General features: G+C 53.6%; 1 protein-coding gene across 1 annotated transcript; it reads left to right on the plus strand.

Annotated features, from left to right (window-relative positions):
* Positions 1-2: 2 nt before the first annotated feature.
* On the plus strand, positions 3-8,752 carry MRPS11 (mitochondrial ribosomal protein S11; the record flags this gene model as incomplete). Its single annotated transcript, XM_005873390.2, has 5 exons — positions 3-91; positions 5,708-5,806; positions 6,538-6,667; positions 7,617-7,682; positions 8,385-8,752. Coding segments are annotated over 5 exons (492 nt in total), but the record flags the coding sequence as incomplete, so codon positions are not given.
* Between the last annotated feature and the right edge of the window lie 2,619 nt (positions 8,753-11,371).

An 11,371-nucleotide genomic window follows, 5' to 3' on the forward strand; every position in this document is an offset into this window, starting at 1 on the left:
AGCAGCTGCACGCGGCGGCCAAACAGAAGGTGGAGGAGAAGGCGGCTTCGGCTCCGGCGGCGACCCCGGCTCCGAGCAGCAGCAGTTCCAGGTGAGAGCCGCTGCGGTCCAGCCCTCCCGAGCCCGGCACCACCCTCCAGAGCCTGGGAACCAGTGAATTCCCAACTCTGTCGCTTGCCATCTGTGCCACTTTATGAAAATTAGCCTCTAAGCCTCCGTTCTCTCGACTAAAAATGGATAAAGTGCCGAGAGAGATTGTGGGAATCAAAGCAGATGAGACTTAGCACAAAGTGGATGCTTGGTGAGCCTTTGATGAGTGAGCGAGTAGGTGTCAGAGGCGCCCAGGAAAATCAGCTCTCCCCCCTCAGAGGGAGCGCAGGTCGCACCGACTACGCAGACGCACAGTGGGAGGAGAGGGGGCGCTACACTATGGTGTTGATTATCCTGCACTCTTCAGAGTTGGTCTAAGATCTGGGGAGATTCTGTGTTCGGCCCTGGGGACTGGCATTTTGCTTCCCACCACTGCCACCACCTCTACTTGCTAGATGTACTTCACATCCATTTAGCAAACATTTACTGAGACCTACTATGTGCCACGCACCCATACAAATACAAAACATCGCTCCTCCCCACAGTAGGGAGGACAAACCTGCAAACATCTTCACCAGAGTCTGATGAGTAATAGACTGGAGGTCAGAGCTGGCTGCTGGGAAGTGTGAGAGGATGCGCGTCTAACTCCTGAGTTAATCAGGTGAGACTGTAGAGAAGGAAGTGTGGGGCTGACAACTGCACCGAATGGGAGTTCAGCTGGACAAGATGAAAGGGGGTGTTCTAGGCAAAGCTAACAGTGCATGCGTGTAAAGGCATGTGGTGTGAAAGAACATGGGATATTGAGGTGTGTGCACGATGGCAGATGAGGTCAGCGAGACAAGAAGGAATCAGAATGCCAAGGGTGTTGTCTGTAATGGGGGCTTTTACACTGTCCCCACTGCAGACGGTGGGGGTCCTCTAAAGGAGTTTTAAGTCAGGATTCTGTTCTGGTCACTCAACATTGCCAGACACTGTTCAAGGTGTTAGGGACACATTGGGGACCAAACACAGAAATCCCTGTCCCCACAGAACTTAAATTATAGTGGATAGGGGACAGCAACTATAAGACAAGTAAAACATGGGAGGATGACAGACGGCAGGAGTGTCTCTAGTGTTCATAAGCAGTTAAGGCCAACATGGAGTGAGGAGTAAAAATAGGAGGTGGAAGCAGAGAGGCAGCAGTGTAGCAGGCACACAGGGCTCCATGAGGTCATCGCCCAGACTTCAGCTTTTACTCTGATGAGATGGGAAGCCACTGGAGAGTCGTGGAGAAAGTTGACACAATCATGCTTACAGTTTTTAAAGAGTCCCTTCGGCTGCACATAGTAGGACCTCTGCATTTTGACAATGCACATAGTAGGATCAAAATGCACATAGTAGGACCTCTGCATTTTGACATTGAACTGCAGGGAAGCAAGAAGTCTTCTAAGCAGTTAGGAGACTATTGAAATCCAGGCTTGGACCAGAGTGACAGCTGTGGAGGTTGTGTGAATGGTTGGACTGATACATTTAGAAAGTAGAACCAAACTATTGAAATAATCCAGGCAAGAGATGATGGTGGCTTGGACCACAGTGACAGCTGTGGAGGTTGCATGAATGGTTGGACTGATACATTTAGAAAGTAGAACCAATATAATCTATTAATGTAAGGTGTGAAAAAGGAGAGGAATGGAGGAACACTCTCAAATTTGGGGCCTAAACAACTTGAAAGATGGCGTTGTTGTTAAGATGGGGAAGACTACAGGAGCTTGGGATTGGGTGGCTAAGGGTTTATTAATGTAAGGTGTGAAAAAAGGAGAGGAATGGAGGAACACTCAAATTTGGGGCCTACACAACTAGAAAGATTGCGTTGTTGTTAAGGTGGGGAAGACTACAGGAGCTTGGGATTGGGTGGCTAAGTTGGAGATGCTTAATGCACATCCAAGTGGAGATACGATGTTGGCTATTAGACATGGAGTTGGGGGACAGCTCTGGGCCACACATGCATGTGGCACACGCACCAGAGATGATGATGAGACAACAAGATCATCAAGAGAGGAAAAGAAGTCCAAGGACTGAACCCTCGAGCCCTTTGACATTTAGAGATTTGGCAGATGAGGAAGCATCAGCAAGAGAGACAGAAGAGAGGTAGTGGAGGCAGCTGATCATGATTCCCATCATTGGTGTTTCTATCTCTCTCCTCCCTTCCTCTCTGAAGTCAATAAAAATACGATCATGATTCTCATCACTGCTGTTTCTATCTCTCTCCTCCTTCCTCTCTGAAGTCAATAAAAATATATTTAAAGAGAGAGAGAGGTAGTGGGGGGAAAACCTGGAGAGATTTTTTTATGTGGTTCAAGGGCAAAGGTCAGTTATGTCAAATGCTGCTGATACGACAGGTTGATAGGCTGAAGACCAACTTGCTCCTGGCATTGTAAGTTGGTCAGTGGCCTTGACTAGAGCATTTTGGTGCGGTGATGGGGGCTGATGTCTGATTGGAGTGGGTTCAAGGAGAACAGAAGACGGGAAGAAACAGCAGGCACAGTCAGTTCTTGAAGGGGGATCTGCTGTCAGGGTCACAGAAATGGCAGTAGCTCAAGGAGGCTTGGGGATCGAGGAGTTTTTGTTTGCTTTTCGGTTGGGGGAAGGCAGCCTCTTGCTGATGGGCGTGATGCGGCCGGAGCGGAACACTGCCGGAGAGATGTCCTTGAGAGGCGAACACACAAGCGGAGCAGCACAACAGGAGAGAATGCAAAGCTCGCGGGCACAGCTGTTTGGTAGTGGGAGCTGGAGGGAACTCTGATTGCTTCTATTTCTCCGTGAAGGCCATCAGCTGTCCGTGAGGAAGCAGGTTTGAGGAGACAAAAGAAGGTATAAAACCGTCATCCGGGAGACTGGAGGGACAGTTGAGGGGGAATGTGCTGTATGATTGCCACGCAGGGCTGAGGGCCCACTTGATGTTAGAAGTCATTAAAATAAAGAATGGCTCTCGACCTGGGGCGATTTTGCCTCCGAGGGGACTTTTAGCAATGTCTGCAGACATTTTTGATTGTCACAACTTGGGGGACATTAGGTAGTGGGGAGAGGTCACAGGCTCAGAGTGGCTGGAGGATGAACCAGGGTTAGGGGTTTGCCAGGAGAGTGCCATGAAGTGGGTAGGGGTCAGGGGGTGGGGATTGAGGGTGTGTGCAAAGGAGTGATTATAATGACTGGCCATATAATTGACTTGAGGTCAGGGCAGAACGGAAGGCATCAGGGGTGTAAGGGAAAGTGAAAAGCTGGTAGGATGAGTGGGATTGAAGAGTTCCCAGTAGAGGAAGCCAGTGGGTGCGCCAGGAGGTGGTGGCCAGCGTGTGATGCTAGGAACCGAGGTTGTGATGGGGTTGCAGGTATGGTCATGACAAGGGCTAGTTACCACGGGAGGAAGTAGCCAGGGTAGGATAGAGGACACAGGTTCACTGGAGAAAAGGAAGTCAAGAAACAGAAGCCAAGGGTTGGAAGGCTCTTACTGAAAACATATGTAATTGTGACAGGAGTAGTGGGCCATGAGCTAGGATCTCTGCATTTTTCTACATTTCTCTTCATTTCTAACATGTCTGTAGCCACAGTTAGAAAACAGGTTCAAGACCCTGAGGCGGGGCCTCCGCCTTTGGGGTGCAGAGCTGCAGCGTGCCCAACGGGAGATTCCAGCGTCTGCCACGTGTGTCAGGGCTGGATTGGCCCAGGGATCAGCAAGTTCTCATGCCTGAGGGACAGCAGCAGGAGTCAGCCCTCCTCGCGGACGCTCAGTGGGGAAAGGCGGCTGATGTCCGTCCGCAGCGTGCAGAAGCGATGCCACATGTGCTGGCCCCGGTCTGTGTCCATCTCTGAGGGTGGCTATGAAGAGGCGGCAGTCCCGTTCCTGCTTCCGTGGGGTGAACCACTAGCTCATTTGTACATTGGTCCTAGGAGGTTTAAAGGCCAATCTTTATCCGTGCCTTCAATTCAATGGCTCAAGTTCCAAGTCCTTCCTCCTTCACAAACCTGTCTTTCTGTATAAGGCATTGCACTGGTACGTTCAGACTTTAGTCAGCTTAATTTTTTAAATTTTTTCACTCCCAAGTCCATAGGGGAAACGATCAATTGGGAAGCGGTGATGTTTTAAACATTAATGTCATCTCAGCCTCATCCATGTGCGCAGGCTGATAAGCCAGGAACCGGCTGAGGTGCTCAGTCATCTCTTAAGATCAGGCCGAGCAGGGAAGAATACACTTGTAACTCCTGTATCACTGCGTTGTTTTGTTTTTTAAAAATATCTCTAGGGAAGGAGGTAGGGCTGAGGGGAGGACTGTTCTCAGATAAGCGTGTATTTTCTAAACCTAAGTCTGTTGAATTTCATGCCGGGAGCGGGTACAGACACAGACCTGATTTGCACGTACAGGCAGGGGGCAACAGCGGGTTTACTCACATCTCAAGGGCTGAGTGACAGCTGCGCGTGTGTGAATAAAAGAGCACAGCGTGATGAGCAACGCTCTGAACAGAGGCAGGTCTCCCAGGCCCAAGGCCTGGCTTCCCAGCGAACCCTGTGTCCCTGTTCCTACCTCAGTTTCTCCATCTGAAAATGAAGAGTACGTCAGAGGATATCTCTAGGATAGCCAGAGAACAGGCTAGGCTGAGACAGCAAAAGATCTTGAACTCGTTGCAGTGTCTGCGCCAGTGTTCCCAGCCCTGGGTTCACCTGGGATTGACCTGGGGCCTTGTAGAGAGAGGATTCCCAGGCCTGCCCATCACAGTAACAGGTGCTTCTGCTGTGCTGACCTAGGATAGCCAGAGAACAGGCTGGGCTGAGATAGCAAAAGATCTTGAACTCCTTGCAGTGTCTGCACCGGTGTTCCCAGCCCTGGGTTCACCTTGGGATTGACCTGGGGCTTTGTAGAGAGAGGATTTCCAGGCCTGCCCATCACAGTAACAGGTGCTTCTGCTGTTCAGAGAGAGAACCATTGGGCTAGGGGTTGCAAACTACATTCCATGGGCCAGATCTGGCCAGTTGCAATAAAGTTTTATTGGGACAGCCACGCCCGTTGATTTACTGTTGTCTACGGCCAGCCGATTTTGCACTACAGTGCCAGAGTTGCGACAGAAACCTCATGGCCAGCAAAGCCTAAAATATTTACTCTCTGGCCCTTTACAGAAAAAGTCTGCTGACCTCTATTCTAAGGGATACTGGATTTTTTATAGTAATGATAAGTATTATTAAAGTTTTTGTTGCCCTTTTTTTAGAGTCAAGATGCCATCTGCAGGTGACGAAATAAGAAATAGAGGTTTAACTATATTTTTAAGTTGCAGAAAGCAGATCCTACAAAGGATTGAAGTGCTGATCGGGTTACACTAGGAGGGACAAGACGGGTGGGAGGATGGGTGGCATCTCTTCTCTTCTAGCAGAGCGAGTAGCTCCTGTGCCTAGTCAGAGAGGCGCTCACACAGGGCGGAGCACCAGGACTGAGAGGAAATGTCGGGGCAGCCACCTCAGGGGCCGGTTGGGGGGCTGCTGTTTTCATCGAGTTTGTCTGTACTGTTGGGTTATTTTTAACTCTCGGATGGATTTCTTTGATTTTAGAAAAATATAAGGACAACTTCACATTAAATGTTCTCATTGCAGCATCTACCCTCCAGTTCCAGGCCAGGAGAGCCCCCTGAGGTGGGCAGGAAAGAAATTTGAGGAGATCCCCATCGCACACATCAAGGCGTCCTACAACAAGTGAGTGGGGAGGGCGCACCTGGGCAGGTCGAGGTGGGTTCCTTTCCCCTCCACAGGGAGGGCACGGTGGCCCTGGGCACCTGCGTGGGTGGAAGCCAGGGTGCCCCTTCCGCTTGGTGGTGCCCGTGCACGTGTTCCCCAGGCCCCCTCCTCTTTCTGGGAAACCAGCTTCTGCCTTTACGACGTTCACTCAGGTTTCATGACAATGTGGAGTGGGTTGGGCATATCCTATCGCTGAGATTTGCTTTCCTACAAAGGGGCCAGGTCAGGGTGCCAGCATGGTGGGTATTGGTGAGGGCCCTCTTCAGGGTGGCAGATGGCCAGCTTCTCGCTGTGCCCTCACGGTGGGAGGGGCGAGGGAGCGCTCTGGAGTCCCTCGTTCGTATAAGGGCACTAATCCCATTCATGAGGGCGCCACCCTCACGACCTAATTGCCTCCTAAAGGCCCCACCTCCAAACACCATACCATTCGGGGTTAGGAATCCAGCATGAATTTGGAGGACACAGACATTCAGTCCATAACAGAGCTCTCTTTATGTGAAGTTTAGGGGATTGCTTCTGACCCTCCCTGGCGCCTCCTGTAAGAGTTCAAAAAGCATTTTACTGGTTAAGTTCAGAGGAAAAGCGGCTGGCTTTTGCTTTGTCACTGGGGCTTGTAAGGACATAGGCTCGCGCTCTCTAAAGTCCCTGAATAGTCCATTTTCCCTTCTGTGCCTCCCCTGCTCTCCCAGCACACAGATCCAGGTGGTCTCTGCCGCCAACCAGCCCCTTGCCCGCACCTCCTGCGGCACCGAGGGGTTCAAGAACGCCAAGAAGGGCACGGGCATCGCGGCACAGACAGCCGGCATAGCTGCCGCAGCGGTAAGTGCGCATGGGTGGGGATGGGTGATGGTAGCCCCTGGGAAGACGTGGTGTGGTGAAAACCTCACACAGGACGCATCTGAGTGTGAACGTGGCAGACCTTCTAGACGCAGATTGGCAGTGTGCCGCTGCTGGCATGTTTATTGAGCATCTACTATATGCCAGACACTTGACACTCATTATCTGGAGTCTTCAGAAGACGCCGGCACTGTCTATGCTTTGAGCCAGTTCACATACAGAGTACAACTTGCTCAGAGTCACGTGGTCGCTTTAGCTCCCTGCTGTGGTCTGGGACCACAGCTTGTGCCCTGGCTGCTGTGGCACAGGCCTCCAGAGGTTCACAGGTGTTTCCTGAAGGAAAACCCTGGCCTTCACGGCCCACTCAGTGCCCCAGACCATTGACTGCTCTGCATTAATGATCCTCGACGTGTACTATTGTCCACCAAGGGGCAGGTCATACCCGTGAAAGACACGTGTCAGTGTTGACAGTAGCTTCTGCGGGGCGGGTTCAGTGACATCTACGTGTTTCCCGGGCTTCCCATCACGATGCCTTTGTAATCAGTGAGGAAAAGTGAACCTTTCACTAAAGATGTCAGATGGTAAGAGGACACTTGCTTAGTGGGTATTGAAGCTCTGCCTGCAGCCCCGGCTCCTCGCCGTCTGAGGTTCTGCGTTCACCCACCTGAGGCACTTCGGAGCGATGGTTAGACACTCCACTAGGTGGCAGTGCTGTCCTGGGCGAAAGAGCGCAGCTGACTCGCAGTCTGTGACTTGAGTGCTGTGCTTGCTGATGTGTGGCCCGCACCGAGGCATCTGTCCTGTCTTCGGCCTGTTTCCACATGGGGGTGCCTTCTCCCTGGAGCTCTTACCCTGCGCCCCGGGGGCAGGAGCTGGAGGAGTGGACGTAGCAGCTCCTGCTGGGCACTAACCACTTGTCGCTCCTTTCCAGAAGGCCACAGCGAAGGGCGTGACCCACATCCGCGTGGTGGTGAAGGGCCTGGGGCCGGGGCGCTTGGTGAGTGAGTGATTCTCCGCACGAGCGCACGTGCTTCCGTAGACCAACGGGGCTGGAGAGCAGGGGGGAGAGTGGAGGGGCCTTGTAGTGGGCTCCCATGAGGGCTGGAGATTTCTGTTGTTGTTATAACCTCCTGCGCTTCTGACACAGCCCAGGCCCCTCAGCTGAGTTCCTCAGACATTCACGGAGCGCCTGCTGTGTGCCAGGCCCGGGAACAGAAAGGTGGTCCCTGGGGACCATCGAAATGGGACGCTCAGCACAGACGAGTGGGGGCACTGGTCGAGCTTGTGCCCCAGGTGCTGGGAGCCCGTCGGGGATGATCAGGGAAGCCCCCCAAAGAGGTGACAACTCTGACTTTTCAAGAATCGCGTGGCATTGTCCAGGTGAGGGGGGACATTCCAGGCAGAGGAAACAACTGCAGAAGTGTGAGCCTGAGGGGTGGAGGGTGTACAGGCAGCCTTTGCCCTGAGGTGGTGGAGCGCAGGTGGAAGCGACAGGTGTGACTACAGTGGGCAGCACTGAACGCCTGGTTAAGGGGCTTGGTTGGAGACCTTTGTGAGTAGGTGTCAAAGCCAGGGAACCTCTCCACTCTCCCCGCTCCCTCCCTCACCCCGACCCTCCACCTCGCTGTCCGAGCCCTGCCTGGGCACTAGGCCATCACTTCCGGCACTGAGCCTTCCTCCTGTTCTCTGCTCCTCCCAGTCTGCCATCCAGGGCCTGACCATGGGGGGCCTGGAAGTGATCTCCATCACAGACAACACCCCCATCCCGCACAACGGCTGCCGCCCCAGGAAGGCTCGCAGGCTCTGACGGGAAGGCCTGGCCCTGAACCTGACCGCAAGGCCCCCCTGCAGGCCTCAGCAAGCACCCATCGGAGCTCCCCGCAGGGGCCGCTGGAGGGCTCAGCAGGAAGGGACGGCTCTGCCTCCTCGCGTGGGGCCCACTTCTGACTGGAGACCCGCCTGCCCAGAAGTGAGGCCATCTTCTCTTGGACACGAGGGGGCTGTGGCCCAGACCCCAACAGTCAATGCTGCCCTGCCCAAAGCAATAAAAGATCTCTACCATCTGCAGTGACTGTGAGGCTTTTGCTTTCAGATTGGCAAACAGTAACCCCCACATGCTCCTGAAAAAGATTGAGATGAAACCCTCGTTTGGAGGGCTGAAATATAAACCAGACACCACTCAGGGAGACCAGCCCCGCCACGAAGGCTGGCCACTAAAGCGGTTCCTGTTTACCTGAAAGCCAGCTGCCGCCCCGCTGCCTCTGCCCTTCTCAGCAGCAGCCTGGGTCCCGAGAACACAGGTGGGCCGTGTGCTCGCACTTCCCGCAGGCGGAGAAGAGGCAGAGCCTAGCTTCGGGCCCGAACGTTGGCACGAGCCAAGTGTTGGCACAGCTTGTGTGGCACGCTTCCTTGTTTCCTGGCAGCGGGTTCTGGATTACTCCTCAGTGCATCTGCAGTTTTGCTTCTGGCGGCTCAAAGCTGGTGGCACAGGCCTGGCTGCATAAGGGGAGCCTCCCCTCCCCTCCACAGGCAAAAAGACAAATACAATGTCTTCCCTTTCAGCCAAGACATCACCTGACCCCAGGTGCCAAAACAAGCCTGTTGAACACTGAAGTACCTGGATGCGGGCAGAATGTCCCTCGGCTTGTCAAGAGAAACCATTTCCAATCGCCCCTGCCTACGCCCTGGCTGACATGTCCATTGCTCAATGGTTGAGTGTCAGCCTATGAACCAGGAGGTCACAGTTCGATTCCCCGTCAGGGCACATGTCTGGGTTATGGGCTTGATCCCCAGTAGGGGGCATGCAGGAGGCAGCCGATCCATGATTCCCTCTCATCATTGATGTTTCTGTCTCTCTCCCTCTCCCTTCCTCTCTGAAATCAATAAAAATATATTTAAGGAAAAAAAGCATGGATCTCTTCCCCAGGGCTCCCTTATTCTTTTCCTCTATTCATTTTTCCTCTGTTCTGGATACACACATTGCTTTTGAAACCCGAGTATTATCAGCCCAAAGAGATAGAGCGGTCACTGCCACAGCAGAAATTGCCCGTTCGACCAGACTGAGCAAACATGGGGGACTGAGCAAACAGGCCGGGCTCTGGGAACAAACAGCTGTGACTGTCACTACTCCCCTCAGGCCCCCGGTCGAAGGAACGGACACCATGTGGCCGAGTCAGGGAGAGAAGGTCCATGGAGGAGGCATGAGTGCTACAGGTGTTAGAGTGAAAGATGCTCCCCGCGGTGGAAGGGCTGGAAGGGAAGGTTTGTGCAGGCGAGACAGCCAAATGGAACCACGGGTGTCCTTAGGGTTGGAAATGCAAACCATGCAGATGCCCGATCTTATTAGGGAATTAAAATGCATGACCATCATTCCCCAAACGATGTTAACGAAGCGAAGCCAGGGTGGGGGTGAGCTTGCTCAGGAAAAAAGCAGACAGTGAGGAAAAGGATTGAGTTGTAAACGCTGCAAGGATGAGACGGCCAAGGACAAGGGGTGGGGCGATTACAGATTGCAGGTGCGGGGCCTCGGAAGCCAGAGGGACAAGCACTTCAAGAAGGAAGGGGCAGCCCTAGCCAGTGTGGCTCAGTGGATACAGCATCGGCCTGCGGCCTGACGGGTCTCAGGTTTGATTCCACTCAGGGCACATGCCCGGGTTGCGGGCTCAATCCCCAGTAGGGGGCATGCAGGAGGCAGTTGATCCATGATTCTCTCTCATCATTGCTGTTTCTCTCCCTCTTCCTTCCTCTCTGAAATCAATAAAAATAGATTTTAAAAAAGAAGGAAGGAAGGGACACAGTGCAGACTGCACCAAGATGAGGACCAGGCAGTGCCCGCGGGATCTGGCAACGTGGACGTCACTATTCACCAAAGGGAGGGGAGGTGGAGGGTGGGAAGTGAGGAGATGGAGACTGGCTGTGTCGCGGTGACAGGGAACACAGGAGACGGCACTCTCCCCTGACAGGGCCCCCTGACAGGGCGGGCATGAGCCAGGGTGCCAAGGGCCCTGGACCTGGGGGAGGAGAGGGACGAGGCTGTGAACGAGTGGGGGAGAAGCAACCGCAGCGAGGTGGTGGGGGGGCAGGCCTCACTCAGACACAGCGGTGCGGGGCTCCCCGAGACAGGTGTGCCCCTTGTACGCCGAGAACAGCGGTGTCCGCAGTGTGGGCAGCGACCACAGAAACACAATGTCCCTGCATCAGTACTCAGGGACCGTTTCTACCCCCCCCCCCCCCCCCCCCACATTCCATGTAATTGTTCTGGATTGAAAGTGCTCTCCCTGTCTGAGCTCTGCCTGGGGGACATAAACAGTGAGGGCCTCTTCACAGGGAAACCTGGCAGCTGTCCACACTCAGGCTCCTGATTCCCTCCTGGGAACGCACCCTGCAGAGCAGCGTGTTCAGGAAAATCCTGCCCCACGGAAGTGCTCAGTCCCTGACCCCCCGCACTTGAGATGAGGAACTGGCCTTGCAGTTTCATTCATTCAAGTTCATTGAGACGGAAACAGCAACATGTGGCTGGCAGCTGGCAGCCCAGCTATTCTCTCCCGTGTGCAGCAAGTATGCAAAGGTGCGTATTCACTGAGAACTACGGTCAACTGGAACCTAAATGTCCCTCAGCGGGGGCTGGTTAAAGAAATTACGTCCCAACCATATAATGGAATGTTCGCCCGGACACAAGTCAGGACG

The sequence above is a fragment of the Myotis brandtii genome, unplaced genomic scaffold, assembly GCF_000412655.1.
Source record: "Myotis brandtii unplaced genomic scaffold, ASM41265v1 scaffold409, whole genome shotgun sequence".
In the NCBI taxonomy this organism is placed as follows: domain Eukaryota; kingdom Metazoa; phylum Chordata; class Mammalia; order Chiroptera; family Vespertilionidae; genus Myotis; species Myotis brandtii.